The 24,196-nt window shown below is 37.0% G+C and overlaps 1 protein-coding gene across 5 annotated transcripts in view; it reads right to left on the bottom strand.

Moving 5' to 3' along the window:
• Positions 1-23,776, bottom strand: part of Pcdh9 (protocadherin 9) — an 845,706-nt gene extending 821,930 nt beyond the window's left edge. For all 5 annotated transcript variants that reach the window (XM_051195302.1, XM_051195304.1, XM_051195303.1 and 2 more), the window contains exons 1-2: positions 23,627-23,776; positions 19,188-22,358 (exon numbers count right to left, since the gene is read on the bottom strand). In XM_051195302.1, the coding sequence (XP_051051259.1) occupies positions 19,188-22,223 (3,036 nt within the window). In that variant the 5' untranslated portion in view covers positions 22,224-22,358; positions 23,627-23,776. The remainder of the gene's footprint in view (positions 1-19,187; positions 22,359-23,626) is intronic.
• Between the last annotated feature and the right edge of the window lie 420 nt (positions 23,777-24,196).

The following is a 24,196-nucleotide window of genomic DNA, read 5'->3' as shown; positions in this document are numbered from 1 at the left end:
AGGGTGGTCTGGATTGGCAAATTTGTGTTGAAGTGGGTGATGGTTGGTGTTTCCTAAGTACTTAGGAGTAAGGCTGGAATAAAAACAGAGGAGAAACAGGGAAAAAGAGATGGGAAAGAAGAAAGGAAAGGTTCAGTGCAGTCTAGCAGTAAAGAGATTTATTTTCTCATTAAAAGTTCACCTTCCATCTCCTTTAGAACTCTTCCCTGATACGAAGAGTTGTTTAAAATAAGCACAATTACAAATGCTATTCTATATTGAGGTAAGCAAATTGCTTTAAATTCACTGCTAAAATCCACTGTTTGAACTGGGGAGGGGAGGGATGGCGTGTGTAAAGAACACTCAAATCCTGCTGCTTAAAAGATACACATGCTAATCACTGCTTTTACTATGCACTGTCTCTGAATTTTCATTATAAACATAAGAGTCCCTCATGCCTAAGGCAGAGTTATATCACTATGTCACTTGCACAAAGTAAGGGTGGAAAAGGGTAAATCACACTTCAGCTATCCTTTCATTTTCCTTTTTTTTCTCTCTCTCTCTCTTTTATCTTTTTGGCCAAAAAGTTAGTTTGGATATAATGTTTTCTATGAGTATTCTTCATTTTTTTTAATTAAAGTTCTATGATATAATGTTGCTTAGCAGATAAAAATAAAAAAAGTTTCTGACTTGGGGCACCTAGAAATGTAAGCTTGAATTCTCTCCACTCTCTACCCCTGTGTCGTGCAGCATTTCATTTTCTCTGACTTAGCTATAAATGAGAGTAAAATTCAGTATTATCTGTATGGAAGTAGTTGGTTCTTGCTCATAATTTACTAAATGTAAATGGCTAAGAATAATGGCATAGACATCCAGGAAATATTAGCTATCCCCATGCTGTGGTACTGGAAATACAGAAATCACTGCACAATGACTTTCTCAAAATCCAATGTTAATGCTGCCAAAGTGAAAATTGTGATGTTTGTATGACAGGCCAAAACATCCCCTACTTCTCTGTGAAATCAGGTCCTATTTAGCTGAGATTATTGTAGGAAGTTAGTTTTATATGTTTAAAAGTATGTGCCAATTTTAACCATCTTGTTAAAATAATCAATAAATAATCAGTGTCAATAACATATTATTGATAGTGTTTTATTTATTGTTCCAAGGTTGGCTTTTTCCATTTAAGGCTTTTCCAACTCTATGATGGCTATACAATGTTGCTTTTGTCTCAATTCCTAATGAATTTATTCCCTTTCCAGCCAAAATATTGGAAGGCATAGTCCATACAAGTTCATTAGTCTACAAGCATCTGATTCCAAATGGAATCACATGGTTTCATCTCTTTGTACTTCTACAATGGAGAACTGATTTGATTAATCACAGAGCTGTGATTTGCTCTATTGTTCCCAGAATGGCTCACTCTAACAAAGGCTCTGTGAACTCACAGGATTGTATAACTTGACCTGTCCATCTTTCCATCTTGCCAGCGTCTGTATAAACTTCATTCAATTATAATCCCAAAAATCTAGGCTGTATTAAACCCCCAAACCTACTTTTTCTCTTAATCTAATTTTGAGTTACTTTTGCATCATTTATAATTTTTCATCATATTCATTAATAACTTTAAGTAACTGAGGATTTTATTATTAGTAGCAGACGGGTAACCATGAGCAGAATGAATATTTAGAAAGCGTAATGTGTTCATTCAGCTTGATGATTAATTTTTTTTTTCTTTCAGTCATTGCCTAACAAAACACACGTATATGCTGTTTGGTATTTATTTAGCAATAATAACAGTAATGTCATGTTTTCTTGTTGGGAAAAATATACTTAATATATCAGTAACTTGGTTGGCCTTAAAGTCATGGATTCCCAGGTGTTTGATAAGGAAACAACTGAGATGGCATATGTGCTGAGTACATCACTCAACACTATGACGAAGATTCTTATATTGCCTTTGATATGAAGAAATTCACTACAGTCCAGTGAAAACTAAAAACAATAAATACTAGGTATTTGAAATGTGCCACCCCCACCAAATGAAAAATTTCAAACTGGAGGATTCTGTCTTGAAATCTTAATATATTAGAAGAACTAATTGGTTCCCATTGGCTGAAGCTTGTAGCAAAACTTTATTTAATTACTGTAGTTTAGCATTCTGTCTCCTGGACATTCTGGGAGAACTACACCACTAGAAGATACACTGAATGCACTAAAAAGTTCATGAATTCATGGTTGCTTTATGAGTTGTTTGCCAAATTTATATGTAATTCTTGGCTCAAAATGGAAATTACAGGAAAGGCTCTTTCAGTGCCTGTCTTAATACATAAAAAAAGTGAATTTATAATATAATATGGTCTTTTAAATTAATCATCTTTAGCCAACATGTGGAATTTCTGGAACTGTAACTCTTTCATCTTAATATCTCACAAAGTAACTCTGTTTTGTTTTGTTTTGAGACAGGGTTTCTCTGTGTTGTTTTGGAAATTGTCCTCTGTAGACCAGGTTGGCCTAGAGATCTGCCTGCCTCTGCCTACCAAGTGCTGGGATTAAAATTGGGCACCACCAATACCCATCTTAAAGAAACTCCTAAAACCACCTAACCACTAGAGGAAAAATTCCTTAACACTATTTTTATGAATAGGGTTTATCTTTCCTTAAGTTCTCATATGGCAAATCACACAATACAGAATTAGGAAATGTGATCAAGCTAAGGATCACAAATCATTGTGACATGAGAATAATAAAGGATTCCTAGGATGATCTAGACTTCAGGATCAACCCAGGAGTCCTTTTGTTCTCTGCATTCACAGTAGGATGTTCTGGGCTCTCTAATACAAACAGAAATTTAATTCATGCTCGTGTAACCAGTTTTCATGTTTGGCTTAATGTGGTATAACACAGGAGCCATTCCGGCTAATTTCTCTTTTATTATTTTTAATTTTAAACATGGTTTTCCTTCAGCAATCAATTGCCAATTGTAAGTATTCTGAGTATACTGTAATTTCCTTCTATGTATTTGCAAGAATATTCTCTCTAAAATGAAAATAGACATAATTGACTTAGTTCTCTTGAGATATGTACTAGTGGCTATTTGGTCAAAATTAGCACCATTTTATGCATTTTATTCTACTAATACATTATATCAAAACTATTTGTTAAAATGTTGTCTTCATGCCTTCCTATAGAAAGATGGATCATTACTATACTAAGAAAAACTATTATAGTCCCATTTCTATTTATTATTGTCTCTAGTTATTGCTGTTATTACTCCAGTTGTCTGCTTAAGATTTTACAGTACAGGATTTGGGTTTTGGGTTTTGTTGTTGTTGTTGTTATGTTTTGTTTTTGTTTTGATTTGGCATTGTTGAGGCAAAACACAAGACCTTGTACATGCTCAATAAGTCCCTTACCACTGAAGTACACACCTAGCCATGAATTGTCACTTTGTGATTTATGATTTGGGTGGAACAATAATTTTCTAATTTAGAAGGGCACAGTTTAAGAAGATAACTTCAAGATAAAACCAATGGTATGCCCTCCATAATGAAAGGAAGATAAATGGGTCACAACAAAGAGTCAGTACCACAGTTCTTTCATTGTCAGTAGAGATAGAGCCCTGGGACTCTGTTGTCATTGAGTCCATGTTGGCATAGAGCTGAATAATTGAACATGCTTCAATGGATGATAGGGAGAAGTAGACCAGGTGGATGCTGGGTGGCATGAGGATGCCAAGAAGAGGTTTCTCCATAACTGACTTATAAAGCTATCGTTTAATACTCAATGAAATAGTAGAACATTTTGGGTCCAATTATCTAATTTTCAGAAAAGAAACAAGATGCTCAGTGGAATTTTAGTAAGCATGGTATTCAGGATATATGATTGCAACCCAGGTGAGAAAATACCATATAATAAAATCTTGGAGGCATAAAAGTGTAAGTATTGAATTTAATAGCCATGTTGGGTCATTTTATATGGATGTAGGCACTGAGATGTAGGCACTGAGAAGAAGGATAAAATAAATTAGTTGATACCATGTAAAAACACAAAATCGGTGGTCAGTGTGATCACTTGTGCAGTTGTCATATGCCTAATTATTTGTAGAAATGGGTTATGATTGACAAGACTTCACATGTGATTTGTATGCCAGCCTCTGTTTAGATGTACCCTTTCATTAAGCTTACTCTGTCCTCTTCCTTGGTTCCAAATCAGGATACCAAACTGTCAATATTTTTATATTAATAAAAAGTGAAGTAGATGTTTTTATTTGACTGCTCATACCAATTCATTTATGATATCCAAAAACTTATTTATATTCCCATTAATGTATTTAATTAACAAGTGTCTTTTACATTTTATTCCTAAGCTCTGCATATTTTAACAGGTTTCAATTTTGTAGTTCATTTAATTATAGTAATTACTTGGTGATAGTTGCCTAAGCAGCCACAGAACAGTTGGAAAGATCCTTTTAGAGTTAGGCACCAGCTTGGTGGTTATCAGAAGAGTCTAATTGCAATTAAAATAGAACATTTGCTGGCAATGAAGGCTTTTGTTTTTTCAAATACATTTGCACAAGAATGTGCAGGTGGGGACCTATATGTATTGCTTTTCCTAAACCAAAGATATTCAATTATAATGATACTATAATTTTAGAAAGTCTTGCTTACATAAGTGCATGCATCTGTATGTAAGTTAGTGTCTTAGAAATAAATGAGTAAAAAAATAACAGTCAGCCTTGCACAAATGTAAAACCCAGTTGTGACATTTCCTTCTGTGATGACAGAAAAATAAATTTTAAGGGTGTGGATATTTTCAACTTAAGAATAAAACATATATGATGAAGGTCTCCTCCATTTTAACATTCATGTCACTGCATTGATTCTCTGAAATATTGCAATAAATATTCATAAGAAAGTGGACTTTCCCAAATGACAACCCATCTGGAAGAAAAAGCCAATTAGACCAAACATACATACCAGCCAGAGTTTAACATCTATATTCCATGTCTATGTTGAAAGAGTGTTCTTTCAAGGGTGAAGGGTGAAACCTTCTATGAATTGCTGTGATATAAAATAATCCCTTCAAAAATACTGCTACAATGTGGATCTTCATTTTTGTAACAATTGTCTAGTTTGGCTTTGGTCACTCCTTGAAATTTCAAATGTATAATATAGATGTCATGTAACTGTTAACACAGTACGTGAGTTGATTTTCAGTTAAAAAAAAAATGAGGTCTTCCTTACAACTATGTTTTATGAACACCCTGGCCTCTAGAAGGAATGTAGGCTTTCTAGATAAAGCAGCACATTTCTTTCTAAATTAAGCAAAGAATAAATTTAAACCTAGCATTCCTATAATTAGAGTGATATATCTTAGAATTTTATTGCCTACTTGAAAGATTAGATCTCCTAGAGCAGTTTTGTTTTTTATTGAGAGACTTGAAAATGTATTTTAGAAAAATGGTATCATTTTGAAACTGAGATAGTACTCATTTTTACATAAGGAAATTCTGTGATTAAAATCCACTGAAATACTTTAAGCAGAGACAATGCCATGAGTTTAAAAAAATATACTATCTAACACATTTTCGAAACACAATTGAGACTCACTAAATGTGTGTATAATTACAGAGTGAATGAAAACTAAAAAGTTTGAGTGTGTGTGTTTCTGCCTGTGTATACCAGTCGTTCATACAAAAAGGTCTTTGGGACCAGAATGGTTCATAATCCTGTATCAAACAATTAGGAAAAATCTACAGGACTAGGAGATATAAATCTGAAATAAGTTTTAATGTGTGTGTGTGTGTGTGTGTGTGTGTGTGTGTGTGTGTGTGTGAAAATACAATACAGTTGATTAATCTGTTGAAAAGTTAAATTCTGTTCATTGTCAGATTTACAATCACTTAGTATTTAGGAAACCAAAAGAAAAAAGAAGCCATCCCCATTGTGTACTGGGAAAACTCAATGAGCCTGTTCCTAGAACAAACTTGTGATCATTATGTGGCATGGAATTTAACCAAGATTTCTGGAATCCTCTCTTAGTAGAATGTCATTAACATGGACAACATGAATCTGACCCACTGAACTGTCATTTAGCTATGGTTGGCAAGCACAGGGTTATATATGCTATATGTAGCATGTATGTAGTGCGTGGTAGCTTTCTACTGAAAATAACTGCACTAAGAGATGAAAGAGAGAGAGAGAGAGAGAGAGAGAGAGAGAGAGAGAGAGAGAGAGAGAGAGAGAGAGAGACCATAAAAGAGGGAGCCATTATAGGTTTGAAAACTGACTCTACGGAAATGTCCAGAGACCTATAAGACTGACCCCAACTAACAATTTGAGCAACAGTGAAAAGGCTACCATAAATGCCCTTCCCTAATAATGAGATCAAAGACTAACTCATCCACCATCATAGAACCCTGTTAGGAGTAATAGAGCTACCTAATAAAAAACTAGGAACTGGCCAACAGCGTTATATCAAATACAAAGTCTCTATGTGTTATTTGGGGCTGGTGCTGTCGTGGATTCAGGCTGGTGGAAAAACCTACTTGTAACAGAACCCTCATCTAGTAGCAAATGGAAACAGAAGCAGACACCCACAGCTAAACATTGAGCAGAGCTGGAATCCAGATTCAGAGAGGCAAGACAAGGCCAGGCTACAGAAACCCACAGAGACTGCTGACCTGAACAAGGAGGAGCTAATGGGCCCCCAGACAGCTGGGAAACCAGTATTGGAAAACTCAGACCCCCTTAACATGGTCTCAGTTAGACAGCCTGGGCAGTCTAAGGGACCTCTGACAGTAGAACCATAATGTATTCCTGGTGGACAAAAAGACTTTGGGAGTACATTCCCCATGGAGGGATACTCCCTTAACCTAGAAGCAGGAAGGAGGGCCTAGTCCCTACTACAAATGATTTGACAGATTTTTGTTGACATCTCCTGGAAGGCACCACCCTCCCTGTGGAGTGGGGAGGTGAATGGGATGGGAGAGTGTTCGGGGGAGGGGTATGGGAGGGAGAGAGAGGGAGGAAGAGAGGGAGGGAGGAAGACAGGGAGCAAGAGGGAACTTGGATGAATATGTAAAATAAGAAAAATAATTAAATGAAACATAAAAAATGAGATGCTATCATACCATATATTTGAAACAAAACAATGATTCAAATGCCTCAAAGCCCATTTTCCCATTTACAGTATATCTGACATTATTCTCTGACTGTATCTACGTTCCTCTATGTGGCAGAACTTAGTAGAATTTATTGAACAACTATTGTATGACATATTGTAGACCTGAAAAAAACTCTAACACTTGTGTGACATGAAATAATACCCATAGGATTTGGAAGACATGAATTAGTTTGAAACATGAAGTCATGCTATTTTACCATGGCTTATGTGTTTTTATTGAACCTTTAAAAAATGGTTAATAATTATTCTCTGTCTTGTTTTAAAATCTTTTTGTGGTACTGGCTTATAAGGAATTAGAAATAAACTGACGTTAAATCCAAAACTAAGTGAATTTTTTCTGAAGGTCCTGAAAGACAGTAAGTTGTAAGACAATTTTTCGTGTATATATATATATATATATATATATATATATATATATATATATAATCAAAGTCACAGAAAAATCTTTTGATATTTGGATATATTAACCTCATTTATTTGATAAAGCTAATTAGTTACAAATCTTCACTGTACTTTGCTTCAAGTTCAAATCACCAATTTACATATGATGCTTTTAGCTATTCTCGGAAAAGAAAATTATTTTAGCCCTAGGATATTAAGAAATGGTACCTTTCGATAAAATTCTATTGTGCTGTATTTTTACATTTTGTCTTTATTAAAGTTTATAACACCCACTCACCCATATATTATAAATTTATCTACTCAAACACCGATAACTTTCTCTTAAGTATGAATATACTATTTTAAAATAAGAAACAAAGTAAAAACAATCTATTGGGTATAATACTCCTGTTCCATTTTGGCAAATTCTGGGAATATGATCCATATATTACCAGTCATTTAAACTAGTTCGATTGCACAGTGGATGCTGTTACTTCAACAGTGATGTTTTCTAGTCTATGGAATAATTGGAAGCATGAACCAGCAGGTTTCAAATGATTCCAGCTGTGTTAAGTACTTCGCAACAGATTTGCTTTTATACATTGTTTTGTAATAGGAGTGATATGTAAGGTAAAAATCCCCAGATGGGTGCCTCTCCTATAGGTAATAGACAAAGACCTACATTAATAACAAATACTATGAGAAACAGAATGATTTTAAATGTGGCAGACAACTAAAAGAAGTAAAATACAAAAAAAAAAAAAAAATGAGAGGTGAGGTAATTTCACAGACATTATAATGAGAACTAAGATCAAAGCAAAGCGGTTCGTGTATTGTATTCTGCTGTTGTTGCAGATCAGCTTCTTGTGACTTCTAATAATAAAAACTGACGTTAAAATGAAAGAATATTAATGCATAGCTATAGCTACAGAAAATACAAAAACAGATTAAAACAACAATTATAATCAAAATTACTCATCTACCAAGAGACTTGAGTATTTCAATCAGGGCAGATCTGACTTTGTTAGACAAAAGAGTTGGGACAAAAAAGGGAAAAGTTTCAGCTTGTCTCCAGACCTGGATGATGTCTGTATAACTAACTTCATGACTATCCACATATTATGTACGGGTACATACATGGCACAGACAAGGAAATCAAAGGCCAACATCTACTGTCTAGGTGATGCAATGTGTTATTAATTATCACAACGTTTTCATGTAGTAGCTAATCCTAGTCATTTCTGCTACTTCAAATATCAAATTATTTCTATGGTCTCCAATTTCATAGCAGGAAAATGAATTAAATAGGTCAAATCATCTCAAAGGCACATTTGAAGCTGGAGCATGTGAGAATCCTCTCAGTTCTATTAGACACTAAATTTATCTTTCTAAAATTAATATAGTAACCAGACACTACATTAATCACTATTCAATTATTATTTTGCTTCTTTTTACAGAGCATTTGCTACATTCTAATTTAGTTTCTACTTTACTAAAGAGTGCAATAAAAAATAGTCGCATGATACCTTTGCCTTTTTTGTTTTCAAAATAATTATGTTTCTCAACTATATAATAACAAAAATGCATTGGTCATTATGTTTGGAAGAAACCTCTCACTAAGTATTCAAATTATATGGTGCTATGGGTAATACTAATTGCCAACCTGTTAGAATCTAGACTCACCAAGGAAAAATACCTTTAGTGAGTTTCTAAATTAGGGAATGTGACTTATTTTAAACGCGGGTGAAACCATCCTATAGACTGGAATCCCAGGTTGAGTAAAGAGGAGGGGCCCTGGTGAATACAAGCCTTCATTTCTCTATGTACTGTGAGTGAGGGTACAATTCGACTAGCTGCTTCCTGATGCTGCTTTCATGTTTCCCCTATCATGATGGACAGTGCCCTCAAAGTCTGAGCCAGTATAACTCTTTGCCCTCTGCCTTTATTTGATTTGTCCATGTTCTGCTACATCAATGAGAAGAGGAGAAAAAAGAAACTAATACGGATGGCGAGACCTGAAGAGAAGAATACTGATCCTGGAGAATGGTTTTCACCCTTTCATCCTGAATGACATCCATGATTGAATGGACAGCTCTAGGGGAAGTAGAATGGGAAACACAAATATGTTTAAATGTGGGAAATTTTAAACAATATACAACAGTGTTGAAGTCTTTAAATGATTATTGTGCACAAAAATAAGGGGAAAGTACAACACTAATATAATGTTTAATTACAAGATTAGAGAGATCTCTTGGAACATCATTTACTGAGAAGCTACTTTGTTCATTCCTCTCACCACTACTGAAAGTTTATGTACAGCAAATGGCTGCCGTTCTCCTGAACTATTATACTGAAAAGAAAAAAAAATAAAGTCTCAGTATGTGGACTGTTTGAATTGACATTTGAAACTGAAACCAGGTCTATGTTTTGTACCTTACAGATTATACACTGGGTGGACCTCTGTCAGCGGGAGAGAATGCACAGTCCTGCCAGTAACAGATGGTCTTGAGGGTCACTGTTCCTAGTCTGACACAGAAGTGGATAACCCTTACCTACAGCAGAAGTTAATTGACTAAAATAGAGGCTTTGGTTGTCAAAATAAATATATTTTGCCACCACTGCTTTTTCAGGTTTTACTGTGAAGAATTAGAATGAAATGGGTGAGTTCATGTTATTCCAAAATACCAGGAACTTTGTCATGCATTCTATTGCAAAGTAATTTTCATAGTCATTTTAATTTGGGGGACAAAAATATGGGCAATTTTCAATAAACTCTATTACCTTTTATTCAAAAAATTCAAATATGTTAGGACCAAACATTTTTAACCTAAGTATCACAAAACAATAAAAAAAGTATTCCTTTTCATTGGAAATGGCATTAATGAGGGAAGGTGAATTTTAACAGTGGTGAATGAAAACATAAACTCAGAACAGAGGGTATTTCTAAAAAGAAAGACAACATTATGAAGTTCATTTGATACTTCCTAGATATTGTCAAGATATTTATCTCTAAACTTGTGTATCTCTCTCCCTCTCCCTTCCCATCTCCCTCCCTTCCTGCCTCCGTGTATGTGTGTGTGTGTGTGTGTGTGTGTGTGTGTGTGTGTGTGTGTGTGTATGCTTGCACTAAGCATGTTTATGTTTATGAGATCTATGGAAACAATATGCACTATTTAAAATCTACTGAGGGCCTGAAAAGCTGGATGCACACTAAGTCACACATATGAATTTCCCCCATCTAGTGAATAACAAGGCTGCGAGCAGAGAAGAGTTGCTGGCACAGGTGTATTCACAGCTGATGCAGAGGAAAGGCCATTGTGACTCAGGACTTCCAATGTGAAAATTGGTTCAATGACATGAATATATGACCCAGGAGGGCATCAACTCACATCTCAGGGCTCACTCCATTTTGTTTCCATTTGTCACTTGCACCATCTACAAAGTTTCCTGCAGAATCCTGTGTAGCAGAGTGTTTGAAAGTCCTCAGCATGCAGCTGTTATCACACAGAGGCACAGATTGGTTGTATCCTTGGAATCCAAAAAAGTACCAGTATCGTTTTGCCTCAGAAAAGACCTACTACAGAACTACTGTCAGCAGAAGACATTTTCACATTTTCGTCCTTGGGAAGATACAGCTTCATTTTACAATGCCTTCTGTTTCTATTTCCTCCTTATTGGTGTTTGTTTAATGAGGAAATGGGAGGGGGCTAAAGATTTCATTCTCTGATTTGTGATTGTTAGTCTTTTGTTTTCCAAACCAATCATTTGTGATGGACAGAGACAGTCACTGTTCCTATTGTGAACCACACACAATCACACAATTCAAGTTTGTACAAAAGCAAAAAAAAAAAAAAAAGAAAGAAAGAAAGAAAAGAAAAGAAAAATAGAAGCATATTTGAAATCATTTGTAATAGCAATTTGCATGTAACAAAGCTAGTCTTCAACATCAAGCTTAAAAAACTGCAACTGCCAGACACTTGCTCTCTATCATGAAGTTAGATATAATGAAAGCCATACATGCCTGGACTTAGAAACCATGATACAAACATACTGTATTTACAAAAGAGGCAGAAATAAATTCTACAAGTAGTTGAGAGATAATTCAAAACACCTAGGGATTTTATATGTTTTACATTCAGAGGAGAGGTGCTTTTTCAAAAGAGGTGAAGCCCCAAATCACAGCATCTGAGATACCATTATCTGTCCTTCAGAATCAGAAACACTGAATCAAAAAAATGTCCATTCCAAGGCATGTGTCTGATACTTTCATTCTTTTGAATATATCCAATGTGTCTGCATTTGGATAGAAAATTAGGCAAATCTAATTCCCTAGGCTATAAATCACTCTAATGTGGATGGAAACGTGTTAGCTGGTTGTATTACAAAGCCTTTACTTCATATTTAATAGGCACCTGCAATTCCAGCATTATACAAAAAGCTCTCTACTTTGCAATCTTTAAAACCCCACTTAATTTTCAGCACTGATTTCCTGCAATCTAAGAGCTTATGAAGGGTTCACTGTGTTCATACAGATCTATGCAAAATGTGCCTGAGCTTCCTTGTCTGTGATGGTATTCATCTGGAGGTGAATCCCAAACTTCTATCACTGGCATGCTTATTTCGGAGTAAAATAAACATTCTCAGGATGGGAGGTGAATATTAGGAAAAGAAGAAAATGAAGACAGGCAACTAGCAGGAGGAGACAGATATGCAAACAGCAGCTCACTAATAATTCTTCATACCATGCAGTGGAAGCTTACAGATCCAAAGTCCCTGCCTCCCATTACTTCCTCAATATTCTGAAAGGGATTAGAGAATTTCTTAATCAACTGCTGAGAGACTGAAAGAGGCTTGGAATGGGATATTAGCAAAGCTTCGTATTACCAAAACGTAAAGATAGTTCGATAGCAAAAACTGTGAAAGAATGTTACATGAAAGGTATTATACAAGCAAGAAAAACTTGACAAAACCATCACTCTTTCCTATAGCCCTTGCTAATATAATTAAAAGCCTACACATGTCTAATTGTATATAATGATGTCCTGACAAGAACAGGTATGTTTCTTTCATCCTCTGTGCTGGAATAATTTGTACAGAATCAATAAGAAGAAACAGTCAGGTGTGCTCCATGAACCTGCCTAGGTTTACATCTTTACTGTTCTCATAAGCTGTCCCAGGTACATCATTTTTAATGCAACCCATGTTTGTGTACTTTTAGCCATTACTAGTGAGGATGATCAGAAAATATTTTCACAGGTCTTACGTGATAGATCTCTAATGAATGCTTTCGTGTTCTGGCTTCTTTAGAGTTACATATAAAGCTGAGAAAACTCCACTACGTCTGCCACCATTCTTAACTATTGAGGAAACACTCCTTAGGAGATAAAATATGTGTGAAAAATTAAAAACTGGATTTTTTCATCTGCTTTATTACCGTCACAGCACATTACTATTAAAAAAAAAATGGTTGTTTAACTCATATAGGAATTTCAAATTTTAATGACTCTTGGCTTATGGGAAAAAAAAGGAATATAAATCTAAATCAAAATGTCAATCATGGTAATGTATCTTTCAAGTTCTATGTTTCTGATGACTGACAACCCAATAGGTTTGTATCAAACAAAGGCAAAAAGGCAAGTGTTCCTTTCCAGATGAAATGTTTGACAGGCTGAGCAGTTATCTGAACTAACAAATGGTGAGATCTTAAACACTGGAGTGCATATACCTCCTTCTATGTATGTGAGATCATATTTCTCCACTGTATCTACATTTGCTTCTCCAATGTCATATATGTCGCAGGGTTACTCACTCTCTCTTAACAGTGCTCCATTCCTTCCTGCTGCTACTGTGCCTCCATGAGCCTGTTTTTCCTTTCCTGCTTTGCAGTCCCCAAATTCTTGCTATCAAACCTGAGATGAATCTAACGGTACAATATTTACGAATTCAGAAAGAATATTATACGGTAAATGAATTTTAATAAATAAAAAAATCCACATCCTACTATTCCTTTTCCCAAATAAGCTAATATGTGAGAGACTACCTGAATGACTAACATTATTAAGAAGGCATTTCATAATTTTATTACACCACATGGAAATATCAGACTTCATGCAGACAGGCTTACAGCTTGAGGATTTCAAGTAGAAGCAGTAAATAGTTCATTTTGGCCTTGTTCTTTTTTTTTTTTTTTTCTGTTTTGTTCACAAAAAAACAAACACTAAGCCTTTATGTCTAGCTAAGTCAAACCAGTACCATCAAGTAGGGATATGCAGAACAATGCTGTACAAACACTTAGCCTTACACAGATGGAACAATAACAGGTTAAGCTTTAGGCACCTGTCAGAATACAGGCGTTCTCTAACCAAAGAGCTTAGAAAATACAGAATGTGCAGAATAAAAGTCATTGCAGAAAGTGCACTAATATAGAAATATAATCTAAATGCATCCCTCTCATACCTTAGTCTATATAAAATAATGTAACAGAAATAATGCATTAAAATGCCATTTGCAATATTTAGGGTGTAAATTACAGATTTGATATTAATCACAATAGATTGTGAAGAAATCTCATTCTGAATTTGAGTTTTTTCATTTAGTTCCAACTTTCTATTTTATGACTTTTAATTTATGCTGTGCTAACAAGTAAATTATAGTTTGCAATTAAATAGAGATGGTGTTCATATTTCAAAATCAAAAGGAATATTGTCACAATTAAAAAAAATCCAAGGTTTTCTTTTTTCTTTTTGTAATGCTAGAATATGAGCATTGAACACTTAAGGCCAGTGATCCCTCACTGAACTATATCCCCAAAGAGTCAAAGTAATTTTAATGAGCCAATACCTGTTCTGTCACAATATGGGAATGAGCAGTCAGAACTATGAGAAAAAAGAAAGCATTTTTTGTAGTTATAATTGCATTAAATTTGAAAAATGGGACAGTAGATTATTCTGACTACAGAAACTTCCTGAACCCTGTTAAATACTCTGTGTGTAATCACACCATAAAAAGTCTATTTAATGCAATGACATTTTTTTTGTTTTTATTTTCCTTAATGTTGTTAAGGATGAATGAAACAAAGTATACTGACCTTCATATGACTATCAAGTGGGTTAAAATAAAACCCCAAACATTCAATGTCTCCGTTAAAAATCCAATAGGAAAAGTAGTGACTATGAATGATCAGCTGATCTTTACCTTAGAAGTCTGAATCATTCTACAAGGGGTTATCTTTTACTTTCTAAACAGGAAACTGGCACCACTACCAAAGGAAGTCATAAAGGAAGAAAATATAATATTAAAAATCTCAATTTTCAAATTTGATTTTGAGATAGGGATAATTATTTACGATGTTCCTTCCTCACAGTCACAATGGCTTATGTATTCTAAAATTCAGTGATTGGAATAATTCTGAAATTTTTGCATGCCTCACATTAGATTCTATTTGCTCCTCTCACTCTCAATTGCATTTTTGTCTTTCTGAATGTTCTGAATATCAGCGCTGTGACTGCCTTATGTGTTCCACATGTCATAATAACATTGCAGTACTGATTGTGGTGGATTACTCAAAAATGAAAAGTAATCACAAATGTAATATAGTATCGCTAAGTGATTGGGAATTGAAGCAATTCCCTTTGCAACTGTAAAAGCGCACACACTCGCTTGAGTACAGCCTGTCTACACATTTTCAATGTATAAATTCTTCATTCTATACATAAATGTGCATTTGAGCAAATACTTTAGAGCATAAAACGTTAAAGTCGGAATGTTTAAGCTCTAAAATGAGCATTTCATTTGGAAAATTAAACATGGCTGTTTACCCAGAATGGAACTCTGGTGGAGCTCTTACAAATTGTTTGAATATGTGAAAAACTTGTCAAATGTAAATATATTACTGTTCTTTATGTTAACACTTTTCACTTATTTCTACCCTCTTGCTGGAGAAAACAAAGCTCATGGGACCAAGGAAATTAATTCCCCAAATGCTGTCAACTAAGTTGGGAAACAGCAATAAACAGCTTACTGTAAAGCCTCCAGCTATCATAAAACAGCTGTCAATACATGGGCAGAGTTGAGATGTACAAAAACAGGACTGATGGATATGATAACGTACAAAGAAAAGGAGAGCAATTTCTGTTTGAATATGCTAAGTCTGAGTCTCAAAGAATGGAACTTAGAGGATCAGAATTCATTGTCACATAGGAAACTGTTAGTCCAGTACCTTTCCAGGTCTGACCCAGCAGCAATCCATTAGAATTGTACTAGGTCTATTCCAAACCCTGCCTTACGAGAGACTGTATTTACTCTGAGATTTACAACAATGTTAAAATTTATATTTTAAACTCTATACTCTAATGGAACTTTCCTTTGCTTTGAGACAAAAATAGGAGGAACCTTATTGTGAAGTTACCAATTGGAATTTAGTGTGTTGACATCTTTTCTATATAGAACAGTGAATTTTGCCTTGATCCTTAACTGATAAGGAATGAAGACACAATCCTTTACTTAAAGCTATAAATTCTCTATCTGGAAACACAGAAGACCCTTTTTAAATTATTAAATGATAGTTATTTTACTGAAATTTAAAAAGGGCTTAACAAGACAGAGGCAATAGAAGGATGGAAACTACAAAGATCCCATGCATTACTTGTTAATACACAGGAAAATAGCAAGCAAGGATTTGTCAGACAAAATAGGATCACTGCACCAAAGATCAGCTAAGGATGTAGAAACCAGACATTGTACTTTATATAGACAATACAAAGTAGTGGTACTTAAATTTGTTAACTTGTTTTTCAAGATTCTTGCAATTTCCACACTTCTGCTAGCACCATGAAGTAAAATAGATTCCTGCTAAAGGCAATCATGCCCACTTTAGAATAAAGATCTTCACATAATATGTATTAGTCTATAAATTTATTTGATATAATTTATAGTAATAAAATTTACATTTTCAATTCAAACTACAGAAGTCTTGTTTGTATAAATGCTACAAGTTGAAACAGGAGTTAAAGAACAAATAAAAACACCTAGTTGTCCTAGTTTAACAAAAACATCTTAAGCAGTTATCATAGAATTCAGTGAATTCTATGTGTGATTTATGTGATTTATGTTTTTCATTCTCGGGAAATACTTTTTCTCCTAACATTTTATCTATGCTTTGGTATGCTGCCATTGCATCTCTACTAATTTCCAAGACTTATTTTCTCAAGTATGATTATAACAAATTTATTTTTTTTTTGATAGCTACTTAAAGGTATAAGCATTATCACTTCAGTAGTTCTTTGTCTGAGAGTGAACTTCCAGCTACTTTTCAATGTCAGAATGTGCACAAGAAAGCTACAAGATGCCTCATGGCCTCTGGAATACACTGTAGTTCAGTTAGTGAGCTACTCAGCAGTCTGACCACAAGCTTATGTCATATAAACAAATGTTTTTATGAGTGAAGCTTCACCAGAAGATCTCTTTACAGCTTTGCTGAAACACATCTGAATAGCATTTATGTCCTTGTATCACATTTAAGTTCAATGATGGTGGGAAAAATCAGAGTAAGTTGGCCAGTTCCTCACTAGCAATGCCCATGACAGTGACATTAAAGGAGTGATTATGTTGGGGAGTTCGTAGGTCACTCTCTTTGGGAAATCAATTTCTGATCTCACATGAAAAGTTTAAGTTCACACTAGTCATTTTATTTTTAAGGAATGATAAAAATGATATCATATCACAAATACATAATATGGATTTTAATAAAATGAAAACAAATACTTTTCATTGAAATATCAACTTCTTGATTAAGAACATTTAATTTCACCCATCATTTTCTTAACATAATACATGATTTAACAGCTTTTTAGAAACTTTGCTAGGTTTAGGTGACTTCCAAATTTTAAAACACCACTTTCTTCTCAAATGCTGATAGGGCTCATGTGAAATGAAGTTCTGCTTCTGATTTCACTTACATCTAATAACCTAACAGTTTCCTCTAGTACTTCACACCCAATCTTGATATTTAAGGTCATTGCCTCCTGTGCATTTCAGCTTTCAGCATACCTGTGTCTACAGTGCTTTATGTACTTAATATTTCTAATGAAGGTCTTACTTCATAATCATAGGCACTAAACTTAAAATTCATGGAGAACCTGTGTGATTCATTGACAAGACCAGTTTTATAATGTTTTATTGTCATGAAACCTCTAAGTCATTACAGAGCAGTTACTGAATCTGAAAGGGGAAACAGTTTCCATAAGATACACTACTCTACCACAACTTCAAAAGAAAAACAAAACAGCAAAAAAAAAAAAAAAAAAAAAACTCTTGATTGTCCAAAGACTCACCAATGATTCCCAAGACAATTCTGCAAGTGAATTTTGTTTCACTTGATTTTCTGAGATCTATGTTCCTAAGGGTTAGCAATGTGGTAAATGGGCCACCAGCAGAGGTGGGCTCCTGTCAACAAACAGAGCTTGGCTTCCAAAATCCTAGATAGTTGATGTGCTAAGAGCAAGTCACTAAAGAGCAAGCAAATGAACTTAAATGCTAGTTGCTACAGAGGAACTATCATTAAATAAAAGGTATCTTTGGCTGTACTACCAGCTTGATCCTTCCCTCCCCCTCTGCCTAGCTACTACAGGATTGGCACCTGGCCAGCACAAGGGACATGATACCCTAGTGCCATCTACAGGCTATTATCGACATTCAAATTTAGTGGCAACAGACAAGCACCAAAGAAATAAATTAGACAGCGCTGCATTTAAATCTTTATTAACAAGGAATTATTAGACCTAAGAAAAACTAATTCTGGATTTGGTTGAAATATGAGTTTCTCAGCCTATTAATCCCTCTTCATATGGCATATTTCACAGTTTAAAATGAGTTATGACAGATCACTTATGCATTACTAAGATGAAGAAGTATTTACAATGGATTCCTTCTTTTCTCTATAAACTAGTAATATTAGAGAGAAAGCATTCCTTGTTTTCATTTTCATATTTGGCCGTTATGGACACTGAAAAAATCTTCCTAAGAAAGACGCACTTTGCACTTTACTATATTACAATAAAATAACTTGAAATCAAGGATTATACTTCCTATATGGCTTAGATGCAATCAATCAACAACCATGTGCTTCACAGCTGATGTACATTTAATATCCTACTCTCTTTTTCTAAGAGTCTAAAAAAACATTAACCCCTTTAGCAACCACAGCTCCAGTGTAATTGGTGTCAGACCTTCAAACGTCATTTAAACTTGATATCTGAAGGTGACTTTTTTTGATCAAAAGGTAATGTGAAAATCTTGAAGCAGGCAATTTGGAAAGCCCAGGAGCAGAATTGGGCAAATCAGGATGGGTTTTCTTCTTGAGCAAACATTATCTTGGGACATTTTGGAATAATTTCCTCTTTTCATCTTTTGCCATTTGAAGGAAACTGGGAGGTTAAATAATTCTCAGAACTCAGAAATTTCAAAGCCGTTCTAAAAATTCTTGACTGAGCCCCGGAGGAATAGAAAAGGGGTCAAGTTTTTTTTTCCTCCTTATAACTTAGCTAAAGTTAGACCAAAACAATAGACACGCTGGCACATCAATACTGGTTGACTGGGCACTTGTATGCAGTACTTATAGACCAGTAAAAGTGCTCGTTTACCTGTCTGGTGTGTAAAGGGCCCTTTGTCTTGAAGCCTCCTTGGGAGCTGCACTCTGAGGCACTGAAGTGATCTGAACTAGTTGAGGAGCGTTTGGAAAGGGTGTCACAGCCCCCGACGAAGGTGTTGTCCAAAGGGAGCTCCTGAATGACATGATGCTTTTTCACGGAAACTGGAGTGTCTGGTTTGAGATGGAAAGCAGGCTGTGGAGAGGCAGATTTGTAGTGCTTGGCCAGGTCAGGGCTGTTCGGCTTGAAGGTTGTTGGAGGTGCAGGACCCCAGTCAAATCTTCCTATACTTTGTTCCTCCAGCTCAGCAGGCAGGCTTATGGTCCCATTGATAGGTTCGTGAACTGCATCATCGGGTTTGGACTCTTCTATAGTCACAAAGTTCAAAAGAGAACTCTTGGGTGACTTTCTTTTCTTCCGTTTCTTTTTCTTGCTTTGTTTATTCTCCTGGTTTGGGGACATCCATTCAGCACCTTGCTTGCTCCTCTGAGCTGCTTTGAACCTTGACGCGTGGCGACAGCGCACCAGAACAGTGACAAAGATCACAACTATGACCACCATGGCCCCTGCCACGATGGCAATCATGATGGTGAGATAGTCCTCATTTTGGTAGGGTTGGCTGCTATCTCCTATGTTCCTGTCCAGTGGGGTCTCCATAGTCCTGCGGATCAAGTCATATATGTAGGAGGCATTGCCAGCCGTATCATTTACATAAAGAAATACCAGCACAAGAGTGTGCAAAGCCTTAGGGTACCCCAGGTCACTTATGTTGACCACCAGACGGTGCAGGCCTACATCAGTAGGTGCTGGCTTTTCTTCTAGAGTGATATTGCCTGTTACTGGATCAATCCGAAACAATCCTTTGTTGTTCCCACTCACTATGGTATACTTAAGTTCTGCATTCATCCCAGTGTCTATATCCACTGCAAAAACTTCTGCAACCACAGAACCAGGAATGGCGGAGAGTGGCACCAACTTAAATGAGGTGTTGGATGGTGGAGAAATGACAACTGGGCTGTTGTCATTGACATCCATCACATTGATAGTTACTTTTGCAGTAGAGGACCTGGGAGGCTGCCCTCCATCAGTGGCTTTCACATCAAAGGTGTAGGAACTCTGTTGCTCTCGGTCAAAGGAGACATTTGATTTTATGACTCCTGAATAGGGATCCAACACAAAATTTTCATTGTCGTTTAGAATGGAAAGCGTCACGGCTTTATTCTCCCCGGCATCTTCATCTGTCACTGTGATTACTCCCACAGTACTATACTTTGGCAGATTCTCAGACACAAAAAACTGAAAATGGTTATGAGTAAACTTGGGGCTATTGTCATTCTCATCCAGAACAGTGACTATCACTGCCGCTTGGCTCTGGAGGGGAGGGGTCCCATTGTCCCTGGCAGTTACTGTAAAAATGAATCTCTCTTGTTCCTCCCTGTTGAAGACTCTAGAAGCTGTCAAAACTCCTGTCTTTCTGTCCAGATCAAAGAAGGAGGCGTTCGGTCCAAGCTGATAAACAATGTCTGCATTTTTCCCACTGTCTTCATCTGTAGCACTAATAGTTGTTAAGTACAACCCACGTCGGTTGTTTTCAGAAACTGACAGCTCAATTACAGGCTGGTTGAAAATTGGTGGGTTGTCATTTTCATCCTCAAGCTTAACCCTTACCAGGGCAGTCTGATTCAAACTTGGCTTCCCACTATCAGAGGCAACAATTTTAAAGCTGAATTCTTTGGTGCCCTCATAGTCCAGCAGAGAAGAGGTCTCTAGCAGATACTGGTTGTCATATACTGCCTTCAGATGAAATGGGACCTCTCTTTCAATAAAACAGATCACTTTGCCATTCACGTCTGTGTCCTTATCTGAAACTGTAATTAGGGCAATCTTTGTATTGACCGGATCTTTCTCAGATAGATACACTGTGCCATTGATGGGACTTATAATGTACCTGAGGTCTATGTTCGGAGGGTTATCATTTACATCTGTGACATTGATGGTAACTGTGGCTCTGGCAGGAGTGGAGCTGCCGTCACTAGCCAGCACCGTCACTTTGTGAATGGCTGTCTCTTCCCTATCTAAAGACCTCTGAACTGTAATCAGCCCCGTTGTGTTATTTAAAGCAAAGAGTCTTTTGGTTGCAGGGGCGACCTGGGCACCAAAAATGTACCGGATTTCAGCATTGCTGCCTATATCTGCATCAGTAGCATGGAGCTGAATTACAGAGGTCCCCACAGGAGCATTCTCGGGAATGTGCACCTCTACTTGACCCTCTTTAAACACTGGCCTGTTGTCATTCACATCACTTACTGTGACCTGCAGTATGGCTGTGCTGGATTTCTGTGGAGTGCCACCATCCTCCACTTTGATTTTCATCACATAGGTATCTTTTTGTTCTCTATCCAAGTTCTGCTGAACAATCAATTGCGGCCACTTTTCTCCCTCTGGAGTTTCCACGATATCCAGTCCAAAAACACTCTGCCCATTTAGCAATTCATAATGCTGCACCCCATTGAAGCCTGTGTCAGGGTCTGTGGCTGATGGGATTGGAAAGCGGCTGTTGATCAAAGTGTTTTCTGGAATGGAAATATTGATGACAGGAGACGGAAACATGGGGGCATTGTCATTGGTATCCTTGACAATGATCTTGATTTTGATCAGCCTGAAAAAGTCATTGGGGAGGATCACCACCTCAAGTTCAAAGAAACACTCGTTCTCCTCAGCATAGGAAGCTCCGGCACAGAGTTTCTCTCTGTCTATTCTATTGGAGGTTGTGAAAATCTCCCCAGTGCTGCTGGATACTTTCACCAGAGGGGCATCCCCAGCTTTAGAAACCAGTCTGTAGACAAGGCTGGCACTGGTCCCAGTGGCAGCATTGATGTGAGAAATATTTAGGTCCTTTGGTATATTTCCTATGGGCACGTTTTCAGGCAATTCCTCTCTAATAGTGTAAATAAGTTCTTGAGCTATTGCTGAATCCAGCCTTAAACAGGCAATCAGAGCAGCCAACAGGTAAAAATCCCTCAGGTCCATGATAATGTATTTATTTTCTTTTCTTGGATTTTAGAGTTTAAAGGTTCCCACTGAGGAATGATGCACGAATTGCAAGAGGAAGTGTGCATGGACTGGAGGAGGCATTACATCTCATCTCTTATTTGGAGACAGCCACTGTCAACACAATTGTACGGACAATATTATTCTTCAGTAAATGAAAACACAGTCACAAAACACTGAACCACATTGTCACTGCATATTAGTAAACATGGCAGCTTGCTCTGCCACAGTTTACAACTTAACTCTGTGGCCAAAAACACTGACTATCCTTTGCTTGTTGCATTTCCCCAGAGAAAATGAAATTCATTTACTTTTGAATTAAGGACAGCAGCTATTTTTACCTGGATTCCCCCCCACCCCCACGCTGCTTTTTTCTTTTCTTTTCTTTCTTTTTTTTTTTTTTTTCCTTCCAGAACACTGTTTAATTCAAAGCATGAATTCCTGCTCTGCTCTTCCCCTCCCCCTGCTTTATCCATCGCCTGGTCTCTAGCCCACCTCCCCCAGTTGTTTGAGATGAAGTGAAAAACCCCAAGTATTTAGCTATGATTGCTGCTAACTGCTTTGTCACATGTTAGATATGATGTGTTTTCTTCTCTGTCACACTGAGTCATCTCTTCCTCTCAAAAGACTGCTTTTTCTTCCTCCCAGTTCCTCAACTGTCTTCTCATCCATCCTTACTGGGAAATGAGCATCCGGACATTCTGCAGCAGCAGCAGCAGCAGAAAGCAGTAGTCGCTGGCCACTACGTATTCCGATTGCCTCAAAACAATCAGAAAAACCAAGACTTGACATTTCTTACTCAGCGCCTGCTCTCCTCTCTCCATGCTTCCACATTGCCCCCGTCGAGATAAATAAACACACGCAAACTTTTAAAAAAACGTATGATAATAGACAATTGCTTGTCACAGAGGTGAACCAGTGCACTGGGATGTTAGGAGACACAGCCAACATTCCTATGTAACACCACAATATTTTTCTACTGAGCGTACAAGAGGGGGGGGAATGCAGTTTCTCAATCCGGTGTCTTATTATAATATTAGTAACATTTGCTACACATAAATACCGCAACCCGGTAACACACATAGAAGAACTTCCGCCGAGATGCCCCTCTAAGTGCAGTTTAAATGCGTGCAAGCCTCCAGGCAGCTACCCACTGGAATAGCACTGGTCAGTTCCCAGGCTCTAATCTTATCTGCATTGGGTTGCACAGTAGCTGATGCCCGCGATTAGTTCCAGCAGAGTGGTGCAGGTGGGGTTGCAGATACAACCCAGTAGGTGAGCTCTGCCCCAGCCGGCTACCCAATTACAAACACCCCTCGTCTACACGGAGGACATAACTGAGCACGGCATTTCGAATTGTGCATGCGAAACTTTACACTTACCTTAGTTGTCTCAACCTTTCCCCTTTCCCGGTAGGCTGCAGTTAAGAAGGATTTGTTCCAACGCGTAGAAAGCCATGCATCTGGTAGCACCAGTTTGGGGAGGATTCAGAAGCAGCAAAACGTTTCCTCCTTGTAAAATGTGTGGCTTCGGGCTGGCAAATTAGCAACTCCCGAGAACAAATTCACAGATTTGTCGTTAGTCATTCTCGCCACATTTCCTCGCTACAGCTATTACCCACTGGGTCTGGGCTCTTCTGGTATTTAACACACACCACATCCAGTTGCACTTCTTCAGCTCGGGAGTATATCCCACAGCAACCAGCCTACCATTTGCATCCGATGGCAATACTGCACAAGTCTCTAACTTCTGGTAGGAAACGTCAGAGTTGGGTGATGGTGATTTTTCTGGCTGCTGTCCCGGGGTGCCAATTGCCGGACAAATTCTTAATCCGTGAGCTCTTTCGCGCTTCAGAGCCTGAGGTTCTCCTTCCTGCCTCGCGTACTCTCTTCTTTCCCTTCTCTTCTGCCCCCCTCTCCTTCTCCCTCTCCTCTCCTCTCCTCTCTCTGAAC

Source organism: Phodopus roborovskii, unplaced genomic scaffold, assembly GCF_943737965.1.
Source record: "Phodopus roborovskii unplaced genomic scaffold, PHOROB, whole genome shotgun sequence".
NCBI classification, from domain to species: Eukaryota; Metazoa; Chordata; class Mammalia; order Rodentia; family Cricetidae; genus Phodopus; species Phodopus roborovskii.
This window is presented reverse-complemented; position numbering and strand designations above follow the sequence as displayed.